At 48.9% G+C, this 17,105-nt stretch overlaps 6 protein-coding genes across 6 annotated transcripts; all 6 read left to right on the top strand.

Annotated features, from left to right (window-relative positions):
• Positions 1-255: 255 nt before the first annotated feature.
• F5B22DRAFT_659301 (uncharacterized protein) lies at positions 256-1,654 on the top strand (the record flags this gene model as incomplete). The annotated part of the gene is made up of 3 exons (XM_047980190.1): positions 256-432; positions 495-609; positions 684-1,654. The coding sequence occupies 3 exons, from the start codon at positions 256-258 to the stop codon at positions 1,499-1,501; spliced, it is 1,110 nt and encodes a 369-aa protein (XP_047827329.1). The 3' UTR covers positions 1,502-1,654.
• A 95-nt stretch (positions 1,655-1,749) lies between these two features.
• Positions 1,750-3,965, top strand: F5B22DRAFT_402196 (uncharacterized protein). Its single transcript, XM_047971484.1, has 4 exons — positions 1,750-1,910; positions 2,027-3,456; positions 3,615-3,647; positions 3,851-3,965. The coding sequence occupies exon 2, from the start codon at positions 2,162-2,164 to the stop codon at positions 3,434-3,436; it is 1,275 nt and encodes a 424-aa protein (XP_047827328.1). The 5' UTR covers positions 1,750-1,910; positions 2,027-2,161; the 3' UTR covers positions 3,437-3,456; positions 3,615-3,647; positions 3,851-3,965.
• F5B22DRAFT_402141 (uncharacterized protein) lies at positions 3,785-5,800 on the top strand. Its single transcript, XM_047971483.1, has 2 exons — positions 3,785-5,059; positions 5,126-5,800. The coding sequence occupies exons 1-2, from the start codon at positions 4,133-4,135 to the stop codon at positions 5,666-5,668; spliced, it is 1,470 nt and encodes a 489-aa protein (XP_047827327.1). The 5' UTR covers positions 3,785-4,132; the 3' UTR covers positions 5,669-5,800.
• Positions 5,801-6,853: 1,053 nt separating this feature from the next.
• F5B22DRAFT_402116 (uncharacterized protein) lies at positions 6,854-8,091 on the top strand. The gene is made up of 2 exons (XM_047971482.1): positions 6,854-7,182; positions 7,271-8,091. The coding sequence occupies exons 1-2, from the start codon at positions 6,961-6,963 to the stop codon at positions 7,595-7,597; spliced, it is 549 nt and encodes a 182-aa protein (XP_047827326.1). The 5' UTR covers positions 6,854-6,960; the 3' UTR covers positions 7,598-8,091.
• A 249-nt stretch (positions 8,092-8,340) lies between these two features.
• On the top strand, positions 8,341-10,987 carry F5B22DRAFT_620941 (uncharacterized protein). Its single transcript, XM_047975875.1, has 3 exons — positions 8,341-8,776; positions 8,835-10,066; positions 10,127-10,987. Exons 1-3 carry the CDS (start codon positions 8,585-8,587, stop codon positions 10,365-10,367), a joined length of 1,665 nt encoding a protein of 554 aa, XP_047827325.1. The 5' UTR covers positions 8,341-8,584; the 3' UTR covers positions 10,368-10,987.
• A 1,493-nt stretch (positions 10,988-12,480) lies between these two features.
• On the top strand, positions 12,481-16,340 carry F5B22DRAFT_402077 (BRO1-like domain-containing protein). Its single transcript, XM_047971481.1, has 4 exons — positions 12,481-12,945; positions 13,000-13,429; positions 13,536-14,687; positions 14,740-16,340. Exons 1-4 carry the CDS (start codon positions 12,668-12,670, stop codon positions 15,907-15,909), a joined length of 3,030 nt encoding a protein of 1,009 aa, XP_047827324.1. The 5' UTR covers positions 12,481-12,667; the 3' UTR covers positions 15,910-16,340.
• The last annotated feature ends 765 nt before the right edge of the window (positions 16,341-17,105 follow it).

Raw genomic sequence — 17,105 nt, 5'->3', positions numbered from 1 at the left:
ACCTAGCTTACATAATAGGTACACCATACGCACTTGTACTGTCGCACTGCAATTCTGTTTGCCTGTCCTCCTGTTGTGCCATAAATACTTAAGTACTTACTCTTTCCCACCACCTTGGGTTATCCGTGTGATATCTCGACTTCTTCATCCATGCTTCACCTCCGTTAGCATCGTTGGTACTGCAGACCCTGGACCTGGGCTTGGTGCACAAATCGTACCTTCTCCTTCCCAAGCTCTATCCAGGGATTCGCCACAATGACGACGGCTTCCACTCAGCCGACGGCGGACATGGAGCTGCACAGCCAAGTCATCCAACAGCTTCTCCAGTCGATGGACTGTGCCCAGTATCTGAAGGACTCATTGAGTCAATTTCTTGGCAACATCACCACTAATGTCAACCACAAGGACTTAGCCTATCACCTGTTCTGCATTGTACGTCAAGTTTCCCTCTGATATCACATCTCAGGACCTAGGAAGTGAAGCTAACTCCACAGGTCACCCTTTATATTTCCAAGCAGACCACTCTTGACAATGAGCAGATGTCCGTTCTGTGTCGAAGTGCGTACTACCAACCCACCTCAACTGCTTTTGGAGATCTTCTAGCTCCAGGTTCTCACATGTTCCAGAGGCAGAAAAGATCGAACTTACCTTTGGCCACGATAACTGATATTTTTTCCCCATAGCCATCGAACAGTTGAGACAGGATTGGAGCGAAAGCAATGCTTCGTCAGAGAGTCTTGGTGCGCCATTGCAAATTGAGGACGTTGATATGAGCGAGGACCCCGATAATGTATCCCAAGCTCTCAGCATTTCTCGCTCCATCACCCCCGATAGGTTCGTACGTGAAGCTGAGAAATGCCTTTTGGTAGCCTCAAATTTTAGCGGAGCTGTTAGTTCCAAGGATTCGAAGGATATCGCCAACTTAAAGTCACAATACCCATTCGGATATCGACTAATGACTGGCCAGGGCTGGTCAAGCCAGAGTGGTCTTGGTCCTGACGGGTCTGGAATCCAAGCGCCGCTTGATGAAAACACCCTGGCCCACACGTTCAGATACCGAGAGTCTCCTACCGGACTAGGATATACAAATAAGCCTAGCAGCAAAATTCCTGGGAATGACAATCATACAGCACCGAGCGGCAAACAAGCAGAGGCATTTGTTGACCCAGCATCCGCCGCTTGGCACCAATATACGGTTGACCCCCGTGGGGGCGACCTGACAGCAAAACCGGATTACATGTACGACATCAACACTACCCTACCAAGAGAGGCCGTGCATTCTCATTTGCTACGAACGGGGATCAATAGCGGCGTTAAGACTATCATCCAAGACCAGTGCGTTATCCACGACAAGTGGAGGGATATTTCTAATCACACAAGTGCCCTTCAAATTAAGAAGAGTGTGCCGCAGAAGATGCCGAAGACAACAACAGAAACTACCCTTAAAACGCCTCGTACTTTTGTACTTGATGGCAACAGCAACGGCTTTACTGGCTGGTAGATTTAGGCGTACATCGGATTCTCAAGGTTGAAATGGAGAAAATGATACTTTCAGGGAAAAAACAAACAAAGGGCCCTTGAAATATGAAATCTATTATAAGAGTAGACATAACGAAGAGTATGAGTCGGAGATAATTGTGATAGTAACTGTGGCCGTCTTTGATTGGTCACCGTAGTCTACATGCTAGCTGCGTACAGTTGTGTAGTGAGATTACGGTAGTCCGTGCAAAGCTTCCACCAACTACATAAATTCTTAACGCCTTCTGTCTAGTTATAAGTAAACGTGTAGTTTTGACAACAATATTATATGCTAACAATACTACGAAACCCGCCTTACCTTATCCTATCTTAGCTCGTTGGGCCATCGGTGACGCTTTTGTAACATTTCAGCGATTTCGTACTGGGATAGTGTAAGTGGTGCTAATTGGCTGCGTTTTTCAAAGAGGCAATGGTCCACAGCACCAAAGCTGGAATCCTTCTAACCTCAACCCCTAAAGCCCAAATGCTGAACCAAGGGAGCGAAAAGCTTTCGGATAAAAAGTTCCAGCTACGACTTCGAGGTATATCGTCTCCGCTACGCCGAAGTGTTTAACTCACTGTCCGCAAGCTTTTTGCGCCTACCAGAGTGAATTATGGGTGACATAAGCGCGTCTTAATTGTCATGAAATCAACGCGATATTCAATCTCAAGACAGAAGGTCTGCCAGCAATGCTCAGCCTCCAAGGCAAAATGTGACCGTTCCGAGAGCGGCTGCTCAAGGTGCGTCCAGAGAGGCTTGACATGCATTTACCCTGGAATGCCTTGCTCGCCGGACTCGATACCTGTTGTGGATGAGCGGGCGACGCGGAACCGCCGGACTACAACAGTTGAGTCTGGTGATGAGAATGCGGCACCAGCACGGGTGCTGCCTAGGACAAATAATTTGCAACTGCACGAAAATCACTCTCGTACAGATAGAGATGTGTCCCCTCCGTGGGGGCCGACTTCGGCACCTCGTCATGTACATGATGAATTCGACGAACTGGATATCAATGACTTTGTTGACCTCGGACTAATTTGTCCGATCAATGCAGAAAGCATTGCTAACCGCTGGCTGGGAGCATACATCCCGCTACCGAACCAAAAGGTCAAGAAATACCCTACTGCAATTTCAACCTTCCTACATCAAATATTAAAATCATATGTTACCGTAACTATCCGCGGGCGAGGCTATCCGCCATTCATACATGCTGCTCAAGTTACCACGCGCCTAATCAGACCCCCTCTATCCACGTGCTTAAGCTTGGTTCGCATGTGCGAGCATCAATTGCCCGGTAGTGAAGAAACGACAGCCACCGTCCTCCAGCGAGAGATGCAGAATTTATTTGAGCATCGTGAGACCTTTGACGCCACAACTCTACTCTGTGCTTTCCAGGCCTATCTAATATTTACCATGGTACTGTTCTTTCGTCTCGGTCAAATCTCAAGTCCATTTCTCCGCGAGGCCGTCATGAATCTTCAAGAGTTTGCTTGCGCAGCGGCAAGGAGGGGTCTTGTGTGTGATGCTGAGCAGCAATATCTTAGGCCGAAGTGGGAATCGTGGATTGTGGCGGAGGCGAACCGACGCACTCTGTACACCATGTATCTTTTTGATGGCGTGCTTTCTGCCTACGATGGTTTACCGACTTTCGTTGGAACGGAACTCTCGGGTCTACCTGCTCCCGCAAACCAGACGCTCTGGAGAGCTGGTGTACGGGAGCAGTGGAATGCAGCTTATAATACGTTCCTGGCGGATTGGAGTGAGGGTGGCCTTCGTATCGATGAGCTGTGGCCTGTTCCTGATCATTTTGGGGAAAGTGATGTGACAAGGAGGCGAAACAGGGTCGATCGCTGGCTCGAAGGCCTTGACGAATATGGAACCATGCTCTATGCTGTAACTAGCTGTACGCACGGTTAGGCAACACTGATTTTGAACAGGTGGGAATGACTTCACATCTACATGAGTTTGCGCATGGGGCTGTTGGGCCTCGCAAAGGATGGGCTATCCCCAAGCGGTCTCGTAAAACCATGCCATTTCCCCTTTTATTTCATATGCTGGACTATTACATGACAAAATGATCAGCTGACTTGCGAAGAGCTTATAGCCTTTGATCAATTGGCATTCCTAGGTAAGACATACAACCGGCGAATCATGCCTGGTCCATTGTTTTGAATTAGGGCGTTAGACGGGAACGCCCCAGGCAGGCAACCCATTCATTGGTTCTGAAATGCCGGTTTGGGGCTACCTATTGCATAAGCAACACGATGCGATTTTGAGCGTACCCCTACAATGACTGCGGGAGGAACCGAGACATTCTGACACTTACTATAGATTATCGACAAGTCTATTCCGAAGCACGACGAATGCAGAGAACATACTCGATGCTGCGAATTTCTTTGTTCGCTTCTTTGCTTTCCCTACATCTCGCCGTTTCCGGCGCTATGGTTGGCAGACGTGAAAAAGAGCCTTAGCCAAGACAGTTTTTGTGCACCCTACAGTGCATTTCCAAGTTCTTCTCACCAGCGTTTAATGGTGACTTCTCATCGGAACTATCTAGTTTTCTTCTCTTTCTCCCAACAACGTCTTAAGAGATATTAATCCGAACTGGTGAAGATGGTAGTGCCGGTTAAGAAACCATCAGGGTCAGCCCCGAAAGGGCGACTAGACAATCCAATATACGCGCGTACAAGTGTGCTATGCAATGGACAAATTGTATGGAAAGTGAGGGGAGAGCAAGACTTGACGTATTCTGCGACTGATCCCCAAAGAGCTGATTTAAGATATCCCATTGATGCGACTGACAACCTCAATGCTCTTAATGGCCTACAGCTCTACAGATCGAAACCCTTGGCACCTCTGGAATTAAAGCAGCCTCTCCGACACGTGCAATCGTCACTCCCAAAAGCTGTCAAGTCTGCGATCTATACCGGCGACCTATACGGATCATTAGGGGGTGTATTCTCATGCCTAAACGAGGACTTCGATACCACGGTTAGCAACGTTTTCGGAAATGAGGTTCGCGGGGACGGGAACTTGAACTACAACGACTTCTTCCGGCGACTGCGTCGATCAGAATGGCTTCTTTGGGACGTAGAGGCTGAAAAGGGGCATTGGGTCGTTGTGGTTGCCCATTTATACAAGAGCATCATTGGCAATTCTAAGAAGAGAAACTTCCCTGACAACGCAAATATACCGGCTACGACACAATCATCCGACTTCAATGCCATTGATGCATGGTGCATTGTTTCGCCAGAGAACGGAAAGCATGGCGATGCCCTTGTAAAACGCGTCGAGACCCGACTCCCAGCTGTGCTCGTGGAGGGTGGGATACGATTCGATGTAGACTCCGAGCGAATAGCGAGCATCTGGGTCCCTACGGATAAGAGCAACTGGGCATCAGGTCTACATGTCTATAACATCATCAAAACATTGATGCACCGCCTTACAGAGTTTCATTGCAGAGAAACGGCCTACGATGAGTCGTTCTGGGATCCCCTTCCGGGGTGGTTGAATGTTGATGAGGTCAGAGCCGAGATGCAGGTATGTCCACATTGCACACTAATACTCTTCACCCATTCATTCAAAATCCTAACACATCTGAGCTAGGGCCGGGCTGCCCAGCGCTGCATGGCATCTACTGGCTACCGCTCTCGGATTGCTATCGAAGGCGTGCGTCGGTACATTGGGTGGAAGGAGGTAGTTCGTGCCAACGAGCTACGACCTCGCCATAGAGACAATATAGCTTACCGGACAGGGCTATATGGGAAGGATGGGCATGGCATTCCCGTCAGCAAGAAGTGGTCCAAGTCCGGGGACAAGACTGCTCTATCTGATGACGAGGATGACGGCAAAGACAAGTTTTCTCCCACTAGCGACGACGACGACGTCTCCGGCAGAGGATTCCGATATGAGGATGAGATCAACATAGCTGGGGGTCCGGTTGGCCCGCCACCTAGCCACGTTTATGGCTGGCATCCATCGGAAGATTCCGAAGACGACCTGCCTCGAGCCCGAAACCTACCCTTGGGCAAGATAGCGGAGCTGAAAAAGCTAGGTATCGAACTGGATTTGAGTGACGTACCGAAGAACGAAAGCCACGGATACCAAACCTACACCGAGCACGTCGACTCCACCCAGCAAGAAGCGTAAGGCTGACAGGGCCGATATAGAGGCGGATATCAAGAAAGCCGGAAGCGTGACTGCCCTCCTGAAGCAACGATTAGCTAAACTCGGGGTTGAGGTGACGGATGGTTAGGGAGCATGCCGAAAAGTTTGCGGTGATCAGCGAGGATGATTACGTGTGTGCCTAGGTAGATTACCTATGTAGATATGGCGGTAATACACTGTCTTACCTGGGAAGTTTGCAGACATTGTTTGGCCTGGTGATGACAACCTGTAAGGATCAATTGGCTGATGAGGATAATGCCTGGGTTATGGTCGATAGAGAAAGTTTCAGAGGAGGGCACCGTCTGTATCCAGGTCTTCAAGTTTGAATTAGGCTATCGCTTACGGTATTCTCATGACATGTTTAAGCCATTATATCAGCCATCTGTTTCAGACGATAAGCCTAGCTGAGTAACGTAGGGCAAACAAACACTACAAGCCTACCAGTCGAGCAGTCTAGAGAAGGGGGGAGCAACGAAGGTTGCCCCCAAGCAGGGCGGTATTGCGGACATGTACTGCATACACACATATCTTATGTATTATGTACGTGAATACGGTGAGTGGACAACCAATACGCTTTATTGAATATCTCGACCAGCGAGTTCTACCTAGCTCGCCTAGCCAGTAGAAAAGAAGGTGTAACCAGCTCGCTATTCTTTTATACCCTAGTGCCATTTGCGCCCCTTACAGTAGGTACCTACATACATAGTAGGTAGATACTACCTTATGTACTTATGTAGGTAGTAGGTACCTACGCGGTCAAGGCCTACCCGAGTGAAATGCATGACCCCACCTCCCCTTTACGGACCGCCCCATGCAAATCTGCAGGGTCCGATGCTCGGCTGGGGCCCTAGCACGGCTTCTGTCGTCATTGTCATTGGGTGGCTGAAAGCTGTGGTCGCGAAAAAAAAGTCCCATGAACAGTCACTTGGGCAAAAGGAAGACCTCCCCTGTCAGTGTGCCCTGGGCAGACCTGGGGCTCTGACCTGGGCTACGCTATGTGATGGGGGCTTCTTCCGTGCTGGGGTCCCGATTGTCAATCCATCCCTCTTACTAACCTAACACTCTTACTTGCCGTTCCTCTCCTCTCTCCTCCTTTCATTGCTCTGTTGGCACATACAGAACGGTTGGTGTTTCTTCAACTTCCACATTGTCTTTCTTCCCTCCGCTCATCCGACCATACCGCATAAACCATAGATCCTTAGGAATGATACCCCGGAGTCCGCACCACTCGTTATTATTCATCCTTGCTGTTCTCTAATCCCCAGTCTTTCCCGATGCCGCCGGCCAAATCGAAAGCAACCCACGAAGACGCCAAGTCGGACACTGCGAGCCTCAAGGAACGCAATGGTCACGGCACCAAGGACGGCCACAAGACCAATGGCAAACTACAGCGGGTAGCCAGCTCGACCGGCTCTCAACTCAAAGAAGCTGCGTCTGCCAAAGGCTCGACATCCACACCAGCAGCAGCAACTGTGCTGCAGCCCATTGCTCCAGGAGTAAGTTAGCATGACAACAATGTGTCTACCGTCGCCCGTAACGAGAAGTTCTGGTAGCTCTCTTATTAACACTGTTCTCTCGTTACAGCTACAATGGTCAACCTTCGATCGCGATGTCCTGCACGAGTATCGCCGTGAACACCGGCTCGACACGCCGACCGCTTTCTCTTCCTCATACCGCTTCTGGGTCCTATCACAATCTTGTGTCGGCAAACAATCACCCACGATGGCGCGACGAGCACAATTCCGGCGGCAGAGCAAAGACGACCTTGCTAAGGTTGTGCGAAGACATTTCAACGGCGCCGGGGTCCAGGAGAACGACGTCATTGTCGAGTTTTTGCACAAAGTGAGAAATCCCGGTGTGGCCAAACCAAGAAGGAACAAAGAGGCACCACATTCCTCCCCGCTTCCTTGAGATACGCTCTGGTCTGGTCATGATATAATACGTGATTGCGACTAATGCGTTATATATATTCGGTTTGTCTGGATTGATTGAGTCACTGCCAGATGCACCACATGCCTACAGGTATGCATACATAAAACACACACATATATGCTACACGCATAGAAACCCGCATCGGCTTTTGCTGGGTTGGTATGGGTGAAGGTATATTTCCGATACCCGGAAGAGGTTGTTGCACATACTTTGCATTTTCACAAGGAGTTAAGGCGGTTGGTCTGTCTTCGAGCACATCATTGAAGGATTACTTAGGGACTGGTTAAATGATGGGTTTCTTATACGAAGTTTATGTGTCAAAGGATGGAAAGGGACTTGGAACTGTGATATAAATGTTTGCAAGGCATAAGGTACAGCTATCCATTGTATCTACACTACGTTACGCTTTACTGTCGTGCATACACTACCTAATGATATCTTTATGGAACGTCTCTATTTGAAGCGAAACTTTACCTACTGTCACCTACCATCTTGAATATCCATTTCTTCATGTTGTCTCTGCTCCCACTTGTAGAAATCTTGAAGCGACGCAATGCAGGGCTAAAACCACTTAACTCGAATTCAATCTAGCGCAAAGTTAACGACTTCCTGTTTCGGCAGTGGGACTATCTTTTCTTATCGGTGCTAATCAGTAAGCGAGATAAGTACCGTCCTTAGCCAATCCCAGTAGATAGCCAGTCAGCTTGCGTCGAGAAGTTTCCCGATCACTCGCGAGCTTGGTAGTCGACGGTCTTGGCATTTGCGCTAGAGGAGAAAAAATGTTGGAGCGTCATCGCACCTAGACCAGACATATGAGAGATGCTTCCTATATACAAATTTCTTCCTGTTCATTGACCCTAGAAGATCGTGCGGCGCTGGGAGTCGTGTGTTTCCCACTCGAGCGACATGTTCTAGGTTCTTGTAACGATCATTTATTATCCTCCACCTATCACCGAGATTCGAAAGATGAATTCTAGTGTATTCGTAAAGGCGGCGCTGCCGTCGCGCATGCTCTCCCCAGCTCAGATATGTCGAAGACAACGGTTACGAAATAGTTTGCGACAGCGCAGGACACCGACTAACTCAATATCCTACCTGTCAACGAGACCTGTACAACCACCCGCGAGGCCGTCACCTCTGGGATCCGCCCAAAAGAGGGTGAGTGTCTATTGTTCTTGCACTGGATTACCCTGAGCTAACTATGGCAATCGCACAGCCATTCCACGCAACCTCGAGCCACCTCGCCATCAAGGATCCATACAAAGCCCTCGGTGTTGAGAAATCTGCTACGGCTAGTGAAATCAAGAAGGCGTATTATGGTCTAGCAAAGAAGTTTCATCCTGATACGAATAAGGATCCATCAGCCAAAGACAAATTTGGTGAAATCCAGTCGGCATACGAAGTTCTATCTGACCCCAAGAAAAGGGAACAATATGACCAGTTCGGCGCGGCTGGGTTTGACCCGGATGGTGCATCTCATCCAGGGGGTGGTAGTCCTTTTGGCCAAGGGAGCCCGTTTTCGGGCTTCGGAGCCGGAGGTGGCTTCGGGGCTGGCTTTGACTTTGAGGAGTTGTTCAATGCATTTGCCGGTGCTTCTGGGGGCAACCCGTTCGGCGGCAGTGCAGGTCATGGTCGTGGTTTTGCACATGAAACGCTGGTTGGAGAAAAGATTGAAGTGCAAACAAGCATATCGTTTATGGAGGCGGCTAAGGGCACAAGCAAAACCATCACAATACACCCTTTGGTTACATGCCGTACTTGTACCGGAAGCGGCTTAAAACCTGGAGCTCGACGAACCCAGTGCAAGTCGTGCGGCGGATCGGGTACGCAGGTGCATTTCATGCAAGGAGGTTTCCAGATGGGGTCGACCTGTTCTACTTGCGGAGGCACTGGCCAACGGACCTCTCGAGGGTCAGAGTGCAGGACTTGTCACGGAGATGGAGCAGTCAAGACTCAAAAAACGCTTACTGTCGATATTCCCGCAGGTATCGAGGATGGCATGAAACTTCGGTTGGATGGGGAAGGGGATGCACCAATCACTGGGGGTATGACTCCGCCTGGCGCTCGTACGGCAAGAGGCGATCTATATGTCGTGGTACGAGTGGCAGCAGATCCGAAATTCAAGCGTGCGGGCTCGGATATCCTGTACACTGCGAGTATTCCCGTAACTACTGCTATGTTGGGCGGAGAAGTCACAGTCCCTACGCTGGAGGGCGAAGTGAACGTCAAGGTTGCGACAGGCACGAATACAGGAGACAAGATTACTCTGGGTGGTATGGGGATGAAACAGCTGGGCTCACGCCGTGGAGCGACAGGTGACCTCCGGGTCGAGTTCCGCGTAACGACGCCCAAGTATCTTTCCGCGAGCCAGCGCACCATCATGGAGATGCTGGCTGATGAAATGGGTGATAAAACGGCCAAACGAATCATGAACGTCAAAATGCCCGAGTGAGTATCGCGACTTCGAATAGCCTGGGTAACCTACCTGGCGACTAATGAAGTTTCCAGCTCCAGAAGTACAGACTCATCGTCAAGACCTAGGGAGGCAACGAAAGATGATGACCCAGCCACACACAGGAGTGAAGGGTTTCTTAAATCAATGTGGCACAATCTGACCAACCATCCTGCTCATCGAAATTCATCAGAGGTATTCGGTGCGGAAGAAAAGAAGGCCCAAGACAACCAGTCTGAAACTAAGGCTGAGAAGACGAAGGGTCCCAAGGAAGAGTCGAGCGAGAATAAGCCTTAGATCACCTAGGGATGATCCAGCGTGTTGAACATTGAATGTATCATTTGCAGCACTGGACTGGTAGCCATTGTACAACCAATTTCTTAGTACTTTAGAATGGAGGCACAGTACAGACGGGCTAATGCATCGGGCGGTGTTGATGAGCGGACGCATGTACTTGGACTTTTCGATCTTTTCCTGGAGGAAATTAGACTTTCACGCCGCGGGGCTGTACCGCACTCTCATGACTGATGTTGGCGATGAGATCCTAGACGTAGGGGGGCTCTTTTTTGACGCCCCTCGCGTTCTAGCATTTGTATACTAATCAACAATGTACTCGATGCAGCATTTGGCAACCGCAGCCATCGCGGCACGTTGAAGGTCACTCTACTCATCAAAAAAAAATATGGCAATAAAATCTAATTAGTTTTGGTTAATTTGAAGATTCCAATCCACGTTGACCTCAAGAGTGCTAGTACATGGCCTTGAGTACCAGTTATGTCCTATTACGGTGTGCAATCTTGTTCTCGGTGAAGATACTGACACATGCTATACAGAAACTACCTAATAACTGTGTATCACGGCGGTGAGGATCGGGTAGTTATCTCGCAGTCATAGGTGGCCACAGAAACGACTGCTTATCAAACTGTAGGTAGTAAAGGAATAGTATAATATTGTTGGTATTATATCTATGATATATGTGTGCTCCCTGGCCTCAACTTTGCTAAGCGCTACTGTGCCTTAACTACCTAAGGTAGGCAGTTGAAGCCCTGTGGCTTGGCGTAGAGCTACAAGCCAATGGACGATCATTGAGACATTGTCTAATACTGATCACCTTGCATCTGAATGCCGCCCTCAGCCAATGAATGACAGGTTGATCTAAACGGTTCGATTATTGGCGTTGCTATCACGTCTATCTTGCAAGTGAATACCTCCATGTAGCCTTTAAAGTACTGATGCGGTTACTACTAGTAGCAGGTACTACTATAGGCGCATGAATGCATGTAATCAGCGCCTTCATTCTATGTACGTACCTACATATGTAGGTACGTAACCTACACTAACAGTACTAGGTAACTTCTTAGACATATCCATGATGCTGCCTTACATTATTTAGCAGGAGGTGGTAAAGCTATTGCAGGTAAGATGATCTGTGTATTGATGTTGTAGAGTGGTAGATGATACCTGGGTAACCACTACCTCAGGCGGGGTACCATATGGCCACCTTCCACAGAAGGCGCTTACATAGGTACAGTACACAGACATCCTATCTACATATATATCAACCAAGCTTGAAAGCCTTACCTATCATGTGCTACACTAAGTACCTACATATGTGCTTACTTGCTTAACCTACTATGAACATTCATTATAAACCTACTACCTGTACCTAGATATGGTTACATGTACGAGGTATGTACACAGGATTACCCGGCTCTCATCTGCGTTTCTACATGTATACACCTTGGGCATGTACTTACTGTAAGGGACACGAGGGGACAGAAAGGTACCTACCTACCTTACCTAGTAAGTAAGCTTGGTACCACGTACCGCCCCTAGGACCTGCTACACTACAAGCGGCGCCTAATTCCATTCACAACGGCGGCTACAGCATACCTAGGTAACCCAACTCCAATCCCAATACAACCTCCGTTGTACGGCCGTCGTTGTCCTGGCCTCTGCTGCCCGACCCTTGCCATTTGCCATCTGCCATCTGCCATCGCATCTCCCATCTCGTGATCATGCGCCCGACTGTCCCTTATACGACTCTGTAAATTCGCTACTTGGTACCTACCGGTACCGTACCTGCTGTTACCGCCCTGTGCGTCATTCATCATCTGACCTGGATGCTGATCGCCATCCTTCCACGCTCGTTCTCGGATGCCTAGCCTAACTCGTCCATCTCCTGCTCCACGTAACCCGCTTTTGCATGTCGCTCTGTGCATCTTGCGTTATCCAGTCAACTGTTCGGTGGGCAGTAAAATGACATACCACCAGTAAACCGTTTCTCGAATGTAGGAAGAAGCTTTGCGATTGCTTAAGTCTCGACTTTCGGAACCTTGTGGCAGCAACCTCATCTCCACTTCTGCGGCAGTCAAGCATTGTCCGGCATCGTCGCATCGTCACATAATCAATCACACCTCAGACCCCACCTCCATTTGCTTCGCCCTGGAGCTTCCTTCCTACAATCCGTGAAGTGTACACAAACCCCCATGAACCCCATGAGAAGATAGTCTGTGACCTCGATTGCGCGACTTCCACGAGCGAGAGCGCTCTCAATTCTCCTGTCTTGTGCTCTTGCCATCCAGGATCTGCCCATCATGACGCAAACACCGATGTTATCAGTGCCTCTTAAGGCCACCAGCGAGATTGACTGGATCACACCCCTCAAGAAATACATCCGAGACACATATGGAGATGACCCTGAACGTTACGCCGAAGAATGCGCTACTCTCAACCGGCTACGACAGGACATGAGGGGTGCTGGGAAAGACAGTACTGCCGGGAGGGATCTGTTGTACAGGTACTACGGCCAACTGGAGCTGCTAGACCTGCGCTTCCCCGTCGATGAGCACCATATCAAGATCTCCTTTACATGGTACGAGCACTTTCTCTTTGTGTCGTTGCGCGAAATTCTAACTTTGCTGCTTAGGTTTGACGCCTTTACTCATAAGTCAACCTCACAATACTCGTTAGCGTTTGAAAAGGCCTCCATCATATTCAACATCTCCGCCGTCTTGTCTTGCCATGCCGCCGTACAAGCCCGCTCCGAAGAGGCTGGCCTCAAGATGGCATATCACTCCTTCCAAGCTTCTGCTGGCATGTTCACCTACATAAACGAGAATTTCCTGCATGCGCCCTCTTCAGACCTGAGCAGGGATACTGTCAAGACTTTGATAGCGATCATGTTGGCACAGGCTCAGGAGGTTTTTTTGGAGAAGCAAGTTGCGGACCAAAAGAAAGTGGGCATGCTAGCAAAGCTGTCAAGCCAAGCTGCTTATTTATACCGAGAAGCGCTCGAAGGTGTTCAAGATAACGTGAATAACGCTATTTTTGAAAAAATCTGGCTTCTTTTCACCCAGGTAGGTTGCTATCGTATTTTTAATTTTCCAATTCCTTTTAAACAGTGAAAGAAAAATCTGTGGGAGAGATAAGGGGTAGATTTGTTGGCTCTAATTCGCATTGCAGATCAAAGCCAGCCTGATGAGCGCCAACGCACAGTATTATCAGGCTTTAGCAGACGAAGACGCGAACTCATACGGCGTTGCTGTTGCGAGATTAACGGCAGCTGAAGTACAAGCGAAAGAGGCCAACAAGTTGGCTAGCAGTTTTCCCAGCACACCATCACCCACTTCTAATCTCAGCTCAGATACGGGACCGATACTTGCTGATATTACGAAACGAAACTTGACAACGATACAAGAAAAGTTGAAATCCCTAATAAAGGATAACGACTATATCTATCATCAACCAGTGCCCACGGAGGCGAGCTTGGTCGTGGTACCAAAGTTACCAGCCGCAAAACCAATACCTGTGAATGAATTGTATGCTGGCCAAGACATACAGCGAATTACGGGCCCAGATCTATTTGCCAAAATTGTTCCTTTGGCTGTAACTGAATCCGCAAGCTTGTATGATGAGGAGAAGGCAAAACTTGTACGCGCGGAGACCGAGAGAGTAGATTCAGCCAATAGCGAAATGGCAGCAAGCTTAGACTATCTCAGGCTGCCCGGTGCTTTGCAAGTGCTGAAAGGCGGAATCGACCAAGATATACTGCCTGACGAAGACTTTAGGACTTGGTGTGACGACGTTGCAGGACATGAGAACCCAATATCGATATTCGACACTTTGGGCATAGACAAGGAGGCGATCATGACAGTCTTGGACCGGTGCTCCAAACAGTTGGACATGGAGGAGAGTGTTTGTGAGAAGATGAGATCAAAATATGAAGGGGAATGGACACAACAACCTAGCTCACGGCTCACAGCAACTTTGAGAGGGAATATACGGAATTATAAGGAGGCATTAGACGAAGCCGCGAGGAGTGACGGCCAACTATACGCGAAATTCAGACAGAATGAAACTGACATTGAGCAGATGCGACAAGCGGCCCAGCTCGGTGAGGTTGATGCCCTTTTCCAAAACGCAGTCCGCAAAATTAGAGTCAAATCAAGTAACGCCAACAGCCCGGCTACTGAGCAGCCCAATCTACTGGATGCCGACTTCGATGATAGTAGTTTAAGTGTTGCGCAACAAATCAGTCGAGTAGAGGATATCCTCAAAAAGCTGAATCTTGTTAAGAGAGAACGTAACCAAGTGCTGAAAGATCTCAAAGAAAAGGCAAGCTGTCCGAGCCTGCTCACATGCAAACTTTTCTAACTGCTGATGCCAGGTTCATAATGACGATATTTCTCAAATATTGATTTTGAATAAAAAAGCGATATCGACTTATGAAAGCGAGTTGTTCCAATCCGAGCTAGAGAAGTTTCGGCCACACCAAAATCGTCTTTTGCAAGCGAATCACAAGCAATCCGCGCTGATGAAAGAGTTGACCGCATCGTTTAACAGCCTTCTCCAGGATAAGCGTGTGCGTGCAGAGCAAAGCAAATATGAGTCTATCCAGAGGCAAAGAAACTCTGTAGTCAATAGATATAAAAGGGCATACCAAGAGTTTCTAGAACTTGAGTCCGGCTTACAAAGCGCGAAGAATTGGTACCGCGAGATGAAGGAAACTGTGGAGAGCCTCGAGAAGAACGTTGAGACATTCGTTAATAACAGGAGATCGGAAGGAGCCCAGTTACTCAACCAAATAGAGCAGGAAAAGGCCGCGAACAAAAGTTCACAAGCTGAGGTAGAGCGTGAAAGACTACGAGGACTGATGGAGCGTATGTCCGTCGACCCTAGTCACTCCTCCCCGTCGCCCAACCCGGCATCATCACGTCCAACACCCACGCCGCTCTCCTTCAACAGTACTCCCCGGTACCCCCAGACCAACTTTGCCGGCCACTACCAGGTTCCAAGCTCGCCTCCTCCAAATCAAGCCAACTACCCCAGCTTCTCTAATCCGCCACCGAACAGCACTTTTATATCCGGGTCCCAACAATCCTACACTCCAAACCCGCAACAAAGTAATCAACAATATGGACAAGCTACCTACAATCCTAGTAACTGGGGACGTAATCCTGGGCCGGTATCCCCTCCCGCAACGCAAACCAGCTTTGGACTCAGCGGTTCCAGTAGAGGACCAGCTTCGCCACCACCGAATCAGACATCATTCGCCTCCAACCAATATAGCACCTACGGAAATCCCCAAGGACAGCAGCCTCAGCAGTTCGTCCCCCATGGTTTTGTGCCGCCTCCACCTCCACCTGGCCCACCTCCCTTAGGACCACAACAGACTATCCACTACCCTCAACACCAACAAGAGTATCAGTATGGCGGGCCACAAAGTACCGGCGCAAATAATGCGGCTCCCAGACTCGCCCAGCAGCAGCAACAACAACAACAGCAGCAGCAGCAGCAAGCACACGATCCATGGGCTGGCCTTAATGCGTGGAGATAAGGGCAAGGTTTCTTCTTCCCAGAAGCGAGGACATGGTAAGGGTCGGCAGGGAAGAGTTAAAGTTAAAAGTATGAGGATTATCTTAGACAGGACGTCAAAAGGAGCATCTACTATCTGATCCAAGCTATGGTCTTGATAAAGATTTTGGCGTCGTTTGATTTTTGAGGCGATCGATGAAGAGGTATTAAACCGCTGTTACAATTAAAGTTATCAAACTCTCGGGGCGTAGGGCTCCGTCCGTCTTATATAACTAAAGCTTCTACCCCTCACATCATTGGCAAAAGAGCTCAGGTGCTTGTAAATATGGCGTGCACTTGTATGCTAGTGGTTGTAGCTTAGTCTTGGGCAAATATGATTTGTCTCGCGCTCCAGAGGAGAACAGCTCAAACAATATGATCATCTTGATCTCATGTTATTTGGCCCTTGATACATATTAGGGTGCGGGGTTAAGTACCGGCCGACTCGAACTATTTGCAAATAATGTCATATCTTTTAAACTATAATTCTAAGTTCCTACCTTTGCTATTGTGTACTTCATTTATATGGGCCGACACTCATCCTATATAAATTACCTGAAGACAAACAAAATGGGAGAACAAGAGATCGGTCGGTTACAGAGCTGATTTGCATGTCTGTCAATCTTCACTAGCTACTTACAGAGTGCGCAACACGGATGCTACTTGATTAGTTGATAACATGGCATGTTTCACCAGCCATACAGCCAATTCGACGATATTGCTTGTACAGGAATAGCCGCGACCCAACCGTGACGAAGCTAGGTGGGTCAAGGCGTTGGACCGTGGATGTTGTGCATACAAATTCGGCATGCTGCATCACGGAGGCGGTAAGGGACGACTACCGTCACCTAGATGGCGGGAGGGGAAGGCCGCATCCTCCAAGAGAGTAAGGTGTGACGGACGAGTGGCGGATGGGGAGCGTGGTAGTAGGTAAGTTCAGGGAATGGCACGAGACGGCGTTGCATGCGAAGGCATACACACATAGGTAGTCAGGGAGGGGCGGGCATATGACCGAAGAGGAGCAAGAGAGGACTGGCGGGCTGAGGACTGAGGACTGAGGTGAGACAGTCCCATGTTTGCCGCTGCTAGCAAGGTGTGGAAAGAGAGAAGAAAGAGAATTAATTGAACGCATGACAAGGCCCGTAATCAGACTGGCTTGTCCTATGTCTCCTCGTCGCG

The sequence above is a fragment of the Xylaria bambusicola genome (genome assembly GCF_022495145.1).
Source record: "Xylaria bambusicola strain CBS 139988 unplaced genomic scaffold F5B22scaffold_49, whole genome shotgun sequence".
NCBI classification, from domain to species: domain Eukaryota; kingdom Fungi; phylum Ascomycota; class Sordariomycetes; order Xylariales; family Xylariaceae; genus Xylaria; species Xylaria bambusicola.
The sequence above is the reverse complement of the archived record's forward strand: the minus strand, read 5'-3'. Positions and strand labels throughout refer to the sequence as shown.

Excerpts from the sequence above, each read along its gene's own strand:
- F5B22DRAFT_402196 (XM_047971484.1), top strand. The coding sequence starts at position 2,162 with ATGAAATCAACGCGATATTCAATCTCAAGACAGAAGGTCTGCCAGCAA.
- F5B22DRAFT_402141 (XM_047971483.1), top strand. The coding sequence starts at position 4,133 with ATGGTAGTGCCGGTTAAGAAACCATCAGGGTCAGCCCCGAAAGGGCGA. Across the intron at positions 5,060-5,125 it reads AGGTCAGAGCCGAGATGCAG|GGCCGGGCTGCCCAGCGCTG; the intron begins GTATGTCCACAT and ends CATCTGAGCTAG.
- F5B22DRAFT_402116 (XM_047971482.1), top strand. The coding sequence starts at position 6,961 with ATGCCGCCGGCCAAATCGAAAGCAACCCACGAAGACGCCAAGTCGGAC. Across the intron at positions 7,183-7,270 it reads TGCAGCCCATTGCTCCAGGA|CTACAATGGTCAACCTTCGA; the intron begins GTAAGTTAGCAT and ends CTCTCGTTACAG.
- F5B22DRAFT_620941 (XM_047975875.1), top strand. The coding sequence starts at position 8,585 with ATGAATTCTAGTGTATTCGTAAAGGCGGCGCTGCCGTCGCGCATGCTC. Across the intron at positions 8,777-8,834 it reads TGGGATCCGCCCAAAAGAGG|CCATTCCACGCAACCTCGAG; the intron begins GTGAGTGTCTAT and ends GCAATCGCACAG. Across the intron at positions 10,067-10,126 it reads ATGAACGTCAAAATGCCCGA|CTCCAGAAGTACAGACTCAT; the intron begins GTGAGTATCGCG and ends TGAAGTTTCCAG.
- F5B22DRAFT_402077 (XM_047971481.1), top strand. The coding sequence starts at position 12,668 with ATGACGCAAACACCGATGTTATCAGTGCCTCTTAAGGCCACCAGCGAG. Across the intron at positions 12,946-12,999 it reads ATCAAGATCTCCTTTACATG|GTTTGACGCCTTTACTCATA; the intron begins GTACGAGCACTT and ends TTTGCTGCTTAG. Across the intron at positions 14,688-14,739 it reads TGAAAGATCTCAAAGAAAAG|GTTCATAATGACGATATTTC; the intron begins GCAAGCTGTCCG and ends TGCTGATGCCAG.